Below are 14550 nucleotides of genomic sequence, written 5' to 3'. Positions count from 1 at the left end.
TGCTACAGATACTTTGAAAGGGGGAAGAAGAGTGAAAGATGGCAATGTATTCTTACTGAGGCTCAATTTTATGCCTACATTTTCTGAATGTGTGATGAGAAAAAGATATAACTTAAAAAAAAAAAGGGGGGAGGGTGAGAGAGAGAGAGCTAAATAAAAGGAGTTTCTTTGCAGCTCCATCCATTTCAATGGTGCAGCTTTCCCAAGCCCCTTTCCGTCACCCATCATCACCTTCAGGCCGGACAGAGGAGGCTGAGGAGAAGAGCATGAAGGCGGCCAAGCAGCAGGTGAACCCGTCTGGGGAGACCCAGCCTTCCTCCAGCCCTCTGCAGTCTGCGCTGAACTCGGCAGCCTCTCCTTCCCAGGCGTACGAGACTTACATTGATAATGGGCTTATCTGCCTCAAACACAAGATCAGGAACATTGAGAAAAAGAAGGTAACTTCTTTTGGTGTGGCGTGTGTTTAACTTGCTAATTCTGAAACTCAGTTTATAATAGCTGCAATAAGGTTGTGTGCATGTGTAGAGAAGGTAATTATGGATTTCTTTTTTTTAAATAATCTGTGAAAGGACCTACATGTGGATTTTAATAGTGCTTTTATTATTTATAGTATAGTAAAGAATGGTGTTCTTCACCCTTACTGTTCCAAAATGGGACACTTGCATTGTGTGAGCATAACATTATTGTTTCAGGGAACTGGGAATGCAACTAACTAGAGACCTGTTCTCAGCTGCTGGCTTTGCAGTGCATGTCTGATAGTTAGCAAAAGTAACTGAATGTTGATCAAAACTGTGGATGCTTCTGTAATAGACTGAATCAGTTCAGAACTGACTTGGAACTGATTTAGAGATAGTTTATAGTCTGGCAGAAATCTTCATATTTTTTTCTATTGATTACGTGCCTCTAATATTAGGATGCGGAGGTGTATGTAAAACTGGAAATTGGGAACAGTGTTTCCTCTGACTTATGGAAATGTCCAATTGTATTAAATGTGTTGCACTTCACACCTTTGACTTCTATATTTTAAATATAGACAAATGTTATTCACTAAAAGGCTTTTAAACAGAAAGTATCTGCTCTCTTGCTTTGAACTGGGCTTTTCTGGGGTAGGGGGCACAGAATAGTGTTAATAAGAACTGAGATAATAATAATCTAAAATATTGTGGGTAAAGCTGGTCAGGCTTTTGCATTCTGAGACTTTTCAGTTGCTTGGCAGGTGACTGAAGGCTGATTTTTAATGGGGAAAATGCTATTTTCTGTAAGATAAAAGAAATAATGGTACTATTGCTTTTGGTCCTGGGTCAGGATTACAAGTGAAGCAAATGCCTGAGTATGTTTTGCTTCTCTAAATCTCTGAAAAGCTTTATGTTATGTCTTAGAGTGGGAAGAGGGAGTATATAGATCAGACTTCTGGCCATGTGGCTAGGGGACTCGATCCACCTGCAGGAGATGCAGTATTATTGCTGTCTCATGTCATGCATTGTGCTGGAATTTTGAATCATGTCAGATAAGCACATTTTCTTTGTTTGATTAACCAACTCTGTCTTGTATTCTAATTCCACCCAAGGTAGCTTATTGCTGTGAATTTCTCAAGTCTCTTCAATTCTTTCATGTGAATGGCAATATGGCCTCACCAGCAAAAGAAAGTATAACTTACTAGATTGAGTAGAAACTACTCCTAGGCTTCTATAGGTGCTGTGTTAGTTAACCCTATGTGGATAGATGTACAAATGAAGTTGTTTTCAACTTCATGGCAGTGAACTCCCCTTTCTTTTCCCTGTGTGTATAAAGAAGCTTCTAAGACCTAATACTTCAGTTCTGTGTAGTTTACACCAGCTTTTAAAGACTGTTGCAGTATATTGGAAATAAATCTTATTTCCTGAAGACATTAGTCTGCTTTCTTAGGAAATAGTGCTATAAAAATCTTGATATCATAACTGAAGCCAGATTTTTGAAAGACATGCTCTAGAAAATGAAGTAGGATTATTCAAGGATAAGATAACTGAATTCCAACATTGACATGGAAAAGCTAAAAAAGCCCAATTTAAAAGGAGAGTAGTGGATGTGTTTAGAGCCCCTTGAAATTATCTAGAGTCAATGCATTAGTATTTCTTAAATGAAACAAAGGAAGCAAGTAAGAAATGAAAGATCAAATATAAGAAAGGGAAATAGGCAGCCCTGGAGACTGAAGTTGCCAGATCCAAGGCATAGCAAAACTTTATGTTCCTTTCTCCTGAAAATGATGAGTAGTGGTAAAATTCCTATTCTGTTGCAGTATGCAGATAACTTAAAATACAGAAAGAATATGTAACTTCACTCATACCCCATACTCGCACTAGAGAGAAATCAATATAAAAATTTACTTTGGATTTCCCTGCAGCTCAAACTAGAAGACTACAAAGATCGCCTGAAGAAGGGAGAAGCCCTCAACCAAGACCAGTTGGTAAGTTTGCTTTATGCAGGCGTGGGTGGCTGAAAAAACATTCAAACATGTCAGGAGGGACAGGTTGCTGAAGGAGGTGGTGGTGCAGTTTTACAGATGTCATGCCTGCAGGCTTGCATTATTTTTTTTTTCCCACAAAATGAAATGGGCAAATTATTGGTAATTAAGCTGAATGGTGAGCCCACGAGCTCTGTCTCCTACTTTAACCTTCATGTTGTGTACCTGAAGGAACAGAAAGTCCTTGTTTATCTGACTTCCAGCTTCAGCACCTTTAAGGTGTCTGTGTGCAGCTTCTCTACCAGGCATTGCAGTGTTCGAGCAGAAACCTCAAAGCTTCTGGGGCAGCTAGTTAATCCTCATGACTTCTTCATTAACAGATAATACTTGAAATTGCCTGTTGGCTGCACAGTGCTGCTGGTTACAAGTAGGTGTTAAGGTATAACTGACAGATGGTTCCTGTTGGTCCCAAGGAAGACACTGGCTTAGCTTGCATGGTATCTAAAGGTTTCCCTAAGACAAGAATCTAGCTCTGAGTTACTGATTTAGTTGAGACTACTCTCCTGTCCTTCTAGTGGTGTTATGAGATGGTTGGGAATCACCAGCACTCTCAAATGCTGGTAGAACAATGTCTATTTTGTACCCAAGGTTACCAGAGGTTGGAGTGCCAGGATGCAAGATCACTGCTCCACAAGTGTGGTCCACTTTGTGGAGCTTGCTTAAACTTGCCTGATGTTCAGACAGTGGTTCTGGCTTTTTTCTGTCTTGGACTAGAATGGTTTCTAGAACTGAAACCAGATTTCCATAATATGAAAGCTATTACTTCTTACCTGTGTCTGAGTAGCAGTGTCATATCATCCAAAGGGTTTATTGCTCTAGTCATCTAGGAGTCACATTTTGAACATGTGTTTCACACACATGCTGAAGAATAATTGTGTGATAAAGGGCACTGACACTTCAGGGATAGTGCTGATCCTGCTAATGAACCAGTTGGGAAAATACTTCATTGACTGTTACAGCTTTATCACAGCACAGCAGTATGAGAACACAAATACTACTTCCTTACTCCGAATCATTTGTAAATGGGAACTGGACAGAAGTGGGGTAAGAGGAGAAATGATAACTTGCTACTTAAAAGTAGAGTAGACCTATTGGAGTGAATGATCATTTAGCACAGCTACAAAATCTGATGTAGTCTCTTGCCATCTCAAGTGCAGAAGTAAACAAATTAAATTTGAAATAGGATTATGACCTTTTAGTTCCTTTAAACTCAATCTGGAATCAGGTGGGCAAGAGCCTTTTGTGTTTAGATCACGGGCATTAAATACAATCTCTTTTCTTCTGTCACTAGCAATGAGGCTATTGAACATTCTGTAAGTTTGATTAGTCTTGAATGTGTTTTAAAGCTACTTCTAAATCCAACTATTTCTTTGGTATATGCCCTGGACTGTGGAGAGTTGTTATGTGAAAGTGAAATTAAGATGTGGGAAATCAGAGATGTAGGATTCTGTAGAAGTTTTTTCTTGCCAATGCATCCAGCACCACTAACTTTGGAAAACGTGTAGGCAATTAACTTGGTTACTGGTTTTCAGTATGCCCAGCTGAGCTTAACTTGTGAAGTATTAGAATTTTTATCCCAGTTTCTGCGATTTCTCAGGCTTCTAAAGTGGGGAATTGGATTCAGTCTTTCTAGTGACCTGACCAGTAATAGTCCAGCTGTTCAGGTGACTATTGTAGAACTGTGTATTGACTCAGTATTTATTTAATAGTCTAGTCAAGACCCCTCTTTCAGCGATTGTGTTGGTATAACCCCAGCCAGCAACTCAGCACCACATGGCCAAGACCAGCACAGTGGTTAAGATACAGAAATACTGCATTTTTACCTTTCAGCTGCAAATTCCCAGTGTATATACAAATCCTGGGACCTAGTGATTGAAGGTAGAACAGAGCTTAATAGTTTGGACATTTACCTAAAGAAACCTAACTACCTATAATACTGTGGAGCTCTAATGTCACTTGATGTCATCTATATTTTTAATTTTCTCATACAGAGGAAGAAGTGCACATCTGATGGTGAACTTGTTTTGCAAGCAATTTGGGTTAAACTGTGATTCCTTATGGTGCATGCCTGCCAGTGCTGCTGTGTGTGCTAGCTTTGCTATAGGAAACATTGGTTTGAGACACAAGGGGCTCCCAGGAAGTTAAACGCTCTTGCTGGCAATGTTGTGCTGTTTTGCAAGCTGAGCAGACTTTCCTCAGTGCTGTTACTCCAACATGCTGTTAATGAATGTTGATAACAGGTGTGACAAAAGCAAACTGCTGCTTTCCTGCAGGCTGAGGTAGAGCTTGGCATCAGAGCAGTGGTAACTGTTCGTGATGTTTTCCCAGAGTTTTACTCCTGGGGATTTGCACAATTAGAAGCACAATTACTGCAATCCATCTAGTAAGTTGTTGCTGTAAAAGTGTGAGTCTTCCTCAGATGTCACATGTGTGGGTGTTGGGGTCTGAGAAGTCATTCTCCTAAATGCTGTGTGAACTTGCTAATTAGTTCTTAAAAGTTGCTTGATAAATTGTTTGAGGACAACTTCAACTGCCAGAGTGCTTTACAGTAACTCATGCCCCTTGTTGTGATGAGTGGCATTTCAGCCTAGTGATATCTAGTATATCCCAAATAAGTGAGTATCTGTAACCAAACCATCAAACTGATTGAACAAATGGATGTGTAACTGGTTTTACAGTTGCTGAGGAACATGTGTGGAATTTGCATGTGTCCCAGCAGATTAAGGTTTCGTCACTGCACTGATAAAACACTTTTAGTGCTACTTTGAAAGAGCTCTATATTGGACCAACAGGCCCGTTCTAGAAAAACTTCTGATACTGTCATGAGCATAAAGCAAACTGAGTGCAAAGCACATGTGAACAACTGAAATGAAACTTAATTTATTACTTCCCAGTAATTAGTTATGTTTAGTGTATGAGGATATGGGCAGCATGTCTGAACTAAGCATTTGTGCTATCTTCAGAACTGTCAGACTTAAAAATGAACTGGCTCCTTAGTGGGGAAGAACTCATAAAAAATAGGGTATATATCAAAATGCAGTTAATTAAGTAGTCTTTTTGAAGACTGGCTGGTAAACTATTGGTTAAAACCATTAGTGAAGACAAGAACACTTCTTTATTTGTGGAAACTAAATTTGAAAGGCTTTTTTCTGAAAGTATGACTTGCCTTCTGTGACGTTTTTTTTTCTGAAGTTTGTTACAAATTATCTGTAAAGGCATCCAGCTAAGCATCAGAGTAAGAGATCTGTGCTGAACTTGTCTGTCTCCTGTGTCATTATCTGATTGTAGGTAGCTGTTTACATCTCATCGAGACCTGTGGGAACAAAAGGAGAAAAGGAAATAACTGGTATCCAGGTTTTCCTGTTTCAACATTGGTGTACCAAGTATTGCACGAGATGTTGCCTGGCAAGCCTAATACAAACTTGTAGGATATCTGTGTGGTGGTGTGAGCTGGCTTTGTGCTGCATCTCAGATAGTCAGGCGTGAATAATAATCGCGACTAAATTTAAAACACCGGTTACAGGCATGGCATCTTTAAAGAAAGTTACCATTTCAGAGAAGTATATGCTAAATAACTAGTTCTCAACGAGAAGCTAAATACAAGGGGATTGAGATGCAACCTGTAGTCTTAAGCATGAAAAATACATATTTTTATCTATTCCTTTGTAGGAGGCAGTAGAGAAATATGATGAAGTAGTACACAACTTGGAATTTGCCAAGGAGCTTCAGAAGACTTTTTCAGGACTTAGCCAAGATGTAAGTATGAAATGCTCTTCCCTATGTCACTGCAAAGTTTGTGCTACTCTTTGAATGGCTGTGCTTATATGCCAATATGCAGAAGCTTCTGTCTTGGAACTTAGGAGAACAATGTGCTTAAACTGGAGTAGTGAGTAGAGCAGAGTAAATGTTGACAATTATTGTGGAAGTCAGTGGTACACAAATAGTTACTTGTTGTGTACCACTGTAAGAACTGGTGCTTAAGTAGATTGAGTCATTGGAACTCAGCTGTGTTTGAGATTATTTTAGTTTACTTGAAGTTTGAAACTGTTAACTGTGTTGCTGGTAGCTTGTGCCTGAGGTAGACTCATCCCTGACATAGGTGGGGGAACAGATCTGCTGGAAAGGGTATGCAGGTCCTTGTGGGCAGCAGGCAAAGTAAGTTAAGTGTACCCTTTGAGTAGTGAAGGCTAGAATTAGACTGAGGACCAGTAGATTAAGGAGAACTGATTATTTGGTACTTGCTAACCAGTTGTGTCTATTTCTGGTCACTTGGTACACTAAGGCTTTGGATAAACTTCAGTGGGTCCAGTGGTGGGACTCTGGCTGAGGGCTGGAGCATGAGACCTGTGAGGAGAGCCTGGGCTCGTTGGGTCTAGTGAAGTGAAGGCTTGGCAGGAGATGCAATGTTAGCCTTCAAATACCAAAGAGATTACAGAAAGGATAGAGCCAGGCTTTTTGCTGAGGGATGTGGTAGGAGAAGGAGTGATCATAAATTGAAATAGTAGGTTCCAGCTAGAGAGGAGGAAAATGGTCACTCTGAGGATAATGGAGCACTGGAGTGGGCTGGCTAGAGAATTATTAAAAATCTACCCTTGGGTCTTGTCAAGACCTGACTGCACAAAGCTCTAAGTGATCTGGTCTTAATCCAGTGTAGCCTTTGTTCTGGAGGCTGAGCTAGGTGACATCCCAGGATCCCTTCTAAACTGAGTGTTTTGATGTTTCCAAAGAGGGAAAGTGCTGAGTTTAAATCACTGTGGTTGCAGTGAGGAGTACAGCTCTCAGTAAAATCTTACTGAAAGCTTGTGGAGTTTGCCACTTACTCTGCTGCAGTTGTCTCTAATTATGGCAAGTCACAGATTTGGTGCTTTATTTAGGTCTTTATTCAGGGTTTAAAGCATGCTTACATTATTTTTATGTAAGTGAGTGTTTTATCTTTGGAGAAACTGGTCTCTTGGCTGAAGCATATATTATCCTTATGAAAAGATCTGATCCAAGGTAGTGCTGGGGATGCTAAACATGATTAGTCACTGCTCTGACATTATTTCTCTCCCTTTTACAGAATGCTGAAGGAATAGTAAAATGGCTTATCTCAGTGTTGACTGAGACCCAAACAGTTTTGCTAGAGAGGCTTTTCTGGTATATGTAGTAATTCCAGCTAGTGCAGTAAATCTCTCCAAGCACTATGCGAGCAGAGATTGAAGAGCCTTTTCAGCAGTGTCGCTGCTTTGGGTTCCCTCAGTCACTGTACGTTGAACATAGAAACTACTGAGCTGAATATCAAAACTTGGATTACTTCCTATTGCTTTCCTTTGTGTAGCTGCCTGTAAAATATCAGAAATGAAGGATTGTGACCCGGTGTATCTGTCTGTAGCTGTTTTTTAGCAATCCAGCATTAATTTCTACCAGTTTATATTTGTTCTTGAACTTACACTATATTTAAAAGCTAACCCGCTTTGTTTTTTCCTTGACTTTACTTCTACCAGTATGGATTCTACAGCCAGTACCCATTACTGGAACAATAGGGTCCATTCTGGCAACAACATCCTTATATCCTTTACAGTGCACTCTAGAAAACTAAATTTTTCATAAATCTTGCAAAGAAACTTAAGATACACTGTACTGAGGCATTTTAAATTCTGCTGTTGCTTGGATAGCTCTTGTTGCATAATTCTGTTAGTACACAATGAGAAATTTCTCCTCAAATGTACGAGAGCTCTATATGTTCTGTCACATGTGTTGTTGCTTATTTAATGAGTGCTTTAGTCTACTGCCAACAGAAATAAGGGTAACTCTAAGGTTCTGCTGTATCATTTATAATGGAATATTCAAAAGTGAAGAGACAGTTGTCTCGCTAGGAGAAATTTGAAACAACTACATCCACTAACTTCATGTGATAAAAGTTAAAGGTTGGCTAGGCTTGGGTTTGTGCACTGGTATCAATTCTATCAATTCCATATATTCAGTTGTGAAAGCTGTTATAATAAAGCAACTAGCAGGCATAATCAGGATCTAAATATCGTTAAGGCATATCACAAGTGAAACTGCCAGTGTCCAGTTGGACTAAAAGCTAAATGTGTAGAGAATTAGTAGACAAATGGGGAACTTTTCCAGAGGAGGAGCTTGAGAGACCTTGGTTGTCTGAAGAGAGAATTAGGAGCTTCTATTATCTCACCAAAATAATAATGATCAATGTAGTATCATCAGTACTAGAACTTGATGTGTTTTTATCCTATAATCCTGTTACTAAACCACTGTGTTCTGTTGAATTCATGTATTGAAATAGCTGCTTAAAGCACAGAGGAAGGCTCAGCGAAGAGAGAGTTTATTGAAGCTTGAAGCAGAGAAGAAAAAGCTGCGTACAATACTTCAAGTCCAGTATGTGCTGCAGAACTTTACTCAAGAGCATGTCCAGAAAGATTTCAAAGGTGGGGTGAATGGTGCAATATATTTGCCTTCTAAAGAACTAGACTACCTCATAAGATTTGCAAAGCTGACATGCCCAGAGAGAAATGAGAACTTGAGGTAAGTTCAGGTTTTTTGGCTTAACTGTCATGCTTTAGTCATTACAGTAAATGTCCTCTGTTTGACACTACCATGTCTTGAAATATTAGGTGTTGAGACACTAATGAATATTCTGTGTACTTGCTTTAGTCTGAGAGCAGGAAGGTAGGAGATTTACCTCACTGAGCATTGAAGGAAAGCTGCAGTAATTACAGCTTTGTTTGTGCAAGTTACAAGCCCTGCTGCCATCCTACATCTCCCTGTGGGCTTGAGGGGAGATGCTCCAATACCGTCCTAAGCAGGGAGGCTGTTGGTGTGCTGCTTCCCTGAGATCTCACTGTTCAGTAAATTTAAAAAGTGCAGTAAACACTGGAGAACTGTTCTGTATTCCGTTCACATGATGATCCAGATGTCCTGCTTTATTCCAAAGGAATGTAGGGTAGTAGTCCTGAGGCTGTCTTGCTCTTAGTTTCAAAGTAGTTTTAAAAATTTGACTGAAAGTTTTTAAACCTCTGCACTAAAGTGTCAAACACTTTAAGGCTGTCACCAGCTGTAATGTAGGTTAGTACTAACTTAGCATCATGCTTGTACTAGGATGGCTTATGTTTAGCATGACAGCCTGTCTGTTTTAAGATGGTGTAGTAAGAATTGTATTTAAATGTGGAAAAGGTATTTATTAGGTGGCAAATTTAAACAGTTTATGGATAAAAGTAATTATTTCCATATTCAAACATGACTTCAGTTCCTAAAATTTCTAATCACTTGTCATATGCTAAACTTGCCTAATCTTTCAACTTCTCTAAAGAACAGCTGCTTATAAAAAAAAAACCAAACCCACACAATAGGAGTCTCTCATCCCAATGAAATAACTTTATTCCTAGTTGATAATTCTCATGGTATTACACTTCCACAAGAAGCATAATCCTTTCCTTTGGGATACTAAATTTCTTTATGGTGGACTTTAAAATCTATTGTCTGGACCTATGTCAAAGTTTGTCAATAACTAGCAGAGTGGCAGGAGCTGTTGATAGTTGCCCCTGCACATGTGCTTCCAATAAAGAAGGTAATTAGCTGATTAAACAGCAATTGTTTTGCTGTCTGGGAGTCCTGGCTTGGAATGAAGTCCAGCCATATGGTTTTGTGGGATGGTGCTAGGCTCTCTAATCTGTCTTAATTACTGACAGTTAATTTACATATGCTAGATTAAATTGTGTACAAACAGATACAGATGAATTGCTTTCAGCAGTGGATAATGGGCTTGGGGTTCACTCTATACAGCCTTAATTTAAAAGGCTAAATGCTAGTGTCTTAAAATGAGGGGTACTGGGACACTACAAGGCTTGATCTTGGCTATGATTCTACCTGGTAACACTGTCATTTGTTTTAGTGTGGAAGACCAGATGGAACAATCATCTCTTTACTTCTGGGACCTTCTAGAAGGAAGTGAGAAACCTGTGGTTGGAACAACATGTGAGTGTCTCATCTAGAGAAATAACTTAGACATCTGAAATTTGTGTGCTATTTAAACATGTTAAGTGAATATACTTGGAAGGCTGCTAAATAAAGCACTCTCAAATGCTGTGTATTAATGCAGTTATCCAAGGATGAACTGTTCTTTGTTCCAAGTTCCAAGTAGAAATCAAAACAATACAGTAAGTGTATGGAACTGGCCCAGGTTGCCCAGAGAAGCTGTGGATGCCCCATCCCTGGAGGCATTCAAGGCCAGGTTGGAAGGCGCCCTGGGCAGCCTGATCTAGTGGCTGGCAGCCCTGTCCACAGCAGGGGGGTTGGAACTGGGTGATCTTTAAGGTCTTTTCCAACCCAAGCTATTCTATGATTCTAAAACTTTCAGTGGAAAAAGAAAACATGTTCTTCTACCAGTGTACTGGCACCTCTTTGGGGAATGATGGTGGTAGGAATTCAGAAGGTGATGGGTGAGTACCTTCCAGAACCAGCGGTGGGAAGCTTTTTGAATAGTTATGTGCCAATGGGTTAAGGCTGGAACACTGTTCCCAGCCATGAAATGCTCTGAGTATTACAGAGCTTCAGTGATCCCAGGTGGAAGGTCCCACAGCACTGCAGATTCTCTCTCCTTGTAGGAATTTCAGGCTCATACCCACAGTCTGACTACAGTGCAGGATACACAGTCATTAATGGAACTTCCTGTCATCTCTAATTATGCACAGTGCAGTCTTGCTTTACCTGTTGTAAACATCCTCATCTTTCAAGCACACCAAAATCTGTGGGACTCTGTGTTTTCTTACATCTTTAGTTTCAGAAACCCTGGTTGTGAGCTAACATACCCATTCTGTGTTCCTAGTTAGAACTTGCTTGTGAGGAAACTGTCCTTACTCAAGTTGTAGTATCTTTCCTATTGCAAACAGACCTTGCTTGTCCCATTTATCCCAGTCTTGTAATGGCTGTGTGGCAGTAATCTGTCTTTTGTCATTGACAACAATGTTGTTGAAACTGTTAGATGAGAGCACTAATGTACCCTCTCTAATTTCCACATACAGAGAGTTGAACTGATGAGGAAGTGTTAACTCTTTTCACATAGTTGTGGATAAAGTGTGAGCTGGCCTTGTAGAGCTACAAGCTGGTAACTTTAGCCTTGTATCTGTTGATATGAACTGATAGTTGCCTGGTTATCCCGGACTCCAGATTCTTGTGGCTTTTTGGCTATCATCTAAACTTTGACTATTTTGTTGGTATTTCTGTCCCTTTAGTGTCAGTCTTCCATCATTCTGTGTGCGAGGTAAACTTCAGATAAAGCTGTTATGACTTCTTACTAGCATTCATTGCTGGAGAGGCAATTTTTTTGTATCTGTACTAAATTCTATCTGCTATTCCTGTTAATATGGTTGTCACTGGTAGGAGTGATCTTTCACTGAATGTTCTTCCTGTTTTCAAGGCTGCCCTGTCTCTAGCTGCTCTGAAACAATTTCTAGTATCACTGCTGCTTCTGAGGTCTTACTCTCTGCTCTAAGCTGCTGTCTTTTTTTTTTATGTGAAGGGAACTGGATAGTGCCCATCAGAAAGAGTACATGTTAAGTTTTTCTTCAACCATGTCAGCTTTGACTTTTTTCAAAAACTTCAGAGGATTACGTTTGGTCTGGAACAATCTCTTGCTTTCTTCTCTCTGCTTGTTTTTTACAGTTCTTGACTTTTCCTTCTGAGACTTACCATCCTACACTGGGAAGAGCATCTTGTAGGGCAGTTCTATAGTGACTTAATTTAGCTTTACCTGTGCTACACTCTGCTTTTAGTATCAGTGCTGGCTGGTTTATAATGGTAAACAAATCCCTTTGTAAGCATGTGGGAGACCAGGTGGCTCAGTGTTTACCTCGTGTGCATTTAAACACAAGCTGCAGTCTTACCTCTGGATTGCAAAGATGTTTTCAGCTGTAATATATAACAAATACTTTACTAAAACACGTTATTGCCATAGCTCAGTAAGATGTGGGAACTTCAAGAAGTCGTAATTTATATAAAAGCAAGAAGTAAGGAGTCTTGATCTGTAATCTGAATACTCTGTCATTTCAGATTTTCATGTCTTAACTTCATGGATTTTTACTCTTCAGATAAACACATGAAGGACCTGTTATCCAAACTTCTAGACTCTGGTTACTTTGAAAGTATTCCAACTCCTCGCACCACTGTGCCAGTAAAAGAATTGGAAGAAGAAGTAAATAGAAAATCTGAGAGAACAAGACAGATGTCAAAAGGAGAGTCTGTTAAAGAACCAGGTGGAATATTACAGGGTTTAATTTCTGTAGCATAATGTTGGGATAAACTTGAACTGAGCATTGACTCTGCATAGCTTGATGCTAAATCTAATCATGTGCTGTAGCTTACTTGCAATGTAGTAACTAAAATGGAACCTGTGAGGCTTGCAACCCTATTCTGGCTAATATTGTAGAAAAAAAAAAAAAATCTTAATTCATAGCAATAGGATGTTTTTGCCTTCTGAGCAAGCCTCCATGTTGAAGATGTGAGAGTAGGGAATGTTACCTATGACAAGAACCAAATTATGGATACTACAGAATGTTTCTTGCTTAACTCTAAACTCCTGCCAAAGTAAAAGCTTGTCTAAAAACTGCATGTTGATTGACAAGCTGAGCTTTCAGAATATCTGGTTTGGCAATTGCCACTACTATTTAAATAGAGTTAAAGACTTGTACTGCTTGTTCTGCCTTTCTGCATTTGATCAGTTGAAACAAATTAATGTTCTTTCTCTAGAATCCATTATGGAGCTGATGAAGTCTGAAATACAGCCACAGGAGGTAAGATACTGCACTGCTCATGGCTTTCCTGTAGTGTTGTGGTTTATCAGAAACATAACTGCACTTCTGCAGCCCTTTTTTTAAACTTAAAAAGTGTATCTGAACAGCAGCTTATGTGTTGCTTTACGTAGGAAGCATTAAAGACTTGGTTTCTTAACTCCAAATTCATGGCTTTTCTGGGGTATTTTGGGATAAATGGGGCAGGATTATGTGAAACAGTAGAGTACTTTAATGCTATGACACTTTTCCTGAATAAACCAAAGTGTTAGCCTTTAAAGTGGAAACTCACTGATCTTTTGTGTACTATGGGACAGAAAAAATACACATCCACTAAAGCTGTCTCTGAAAGCTATGTTTATGCAGTTAGACTTGATATTGGTGGAGGTGAGAATGATGTAGGTCTTGCTCTGATTTGGCAGCAAAGTAGGGATTCTAAGACATACTCATGTGCACATGTAGACCTGTTTTAACAGCACTTCTGACTCTTAAGTACTTAAGCTTCAACTGGCAATAGCATAAAAAAAAAAGTTAGACTTCAACAGGTAGGGAGAGGTGCCCCTTTTTGAAGGGGAAATACTAGTTCTTAAAATGCCAAATCCCTCTTTCCCAGGTATCTCACTAGAGGATGTCACTCTAGGACTAGTTTTTGTAACCTGCTGGTAACATTGTTACCTGACTTTAAAGCTTTTCTTGTGATTTGTCAGGAAAACACCTCAACCAGTGAGCCTTACGCATTCTTCAGTTCACATATTTGCTTCCTGCTTATGACAGAGTAACTCAGGAAAACTTTAGGATGTCTTCATTGAACTGTAAACTTGACAGTAAAATTGACAGTAAACGCAGCCTGGAGCTGCAGTCCAGGGGTATTAAATCTGAGAATCTGGTGACTTTTTAGTAATGAAACTCCATTAAGAATGGTGGTTATACTTGGTTATTGGAGTTCCAAAGGGTCAAAGATTTTGGGGTAGATGGTGCTGCTACACCTAGCAGAACATCTAATATAGTAGCACAGCATTTTAGATACTTGGGATGAGAGCTACCTTTGTAACAATCACAACTGAACTCGATATTGTCACTGCCTAGGGGCATCACTTAGCATTGAGGATATAAGGGTAACAGGTTCACCCAGCTCAAGTGTGTTCCACTTGTGCTGTTCAGGAGTGTTTCATGCTTCTCTGTGACATGCCAAGCAAAGCTTATCTGCAGTGTTGTAGGATGAAGCCATGGCTGTCCACATAGTTTCTGTGGCTAGTGCTTAAACTGCCT

At 39.6% G+C, this 14550-nt stretch overlaps 1 protein-coding gene across 6 annotated transcripts in view; it reads left to right on the top strand.

Moving 5' to 3' along the window:
* Window positions 1-180: 180 nt before the first annotated feature.
* The window catches only part of CAPRIN2 (caprin family member 2), a 34349-nt gene continuing 19979 nt past the window's right edge, over window positions 181-14550 (top strand). For 5 of the 6 annotated variants that reach the window (XM_029086663.1, XM_029086666.1, XM_029086665.1 and 2 more), the window contains exons 1-7: window positions 181-437; window positions 2381-2443; window positions 6170-6256; window positions 8784-9022; window positions 10389-10471; window positions 12583-12747; window positions 13241-13284. In XM_029086663.1, coding sequence (XP_028942496.1) covers window positions 189-437; window positions 2381-2443; window positions 6170-6256; window positions 8784-9022; window positions 10389-10471; window positions 12583-12747; window positions 13241-13284 — 930 coding nt within the window. In that variant the 5' untranslated portion in view covers window positions 181-188. Of the gene's footprint in view, window positions 438-2380; window positions 2444-6169; window positions 6257-8783; window positions 9023-10298; window positions 10307-10388; window positions 10472-12582; window positions 12748-13240; window positions 13285-14550 lie in introns of those variants that run through there. The other variant, XM_029086667.1, reaches the window with a different exon arrangement.

Source organism: Antrostomus carolinensis, unplaced genomic scaffold (assembly GCF_000700745.2).
Source record: "Antrostomus carolinensis isolate BGI_N321 unplaced genomic scaffold, ASM70074v2 scaffold41778, whole genome shotgun sequence".
Classification (NCBI taxonomy): domain Eukaryota; kingdom Metazoa; phylum Chordata; class Aves; order Caprimulgiformes; family Caprimulgidae; genus Antrostomus; species Antrostomus carolinensis.
Note: the sequence above shows the minus strand (reverse complement) of the source record. Positions and strands in the feature narration are given on the sequence as shown.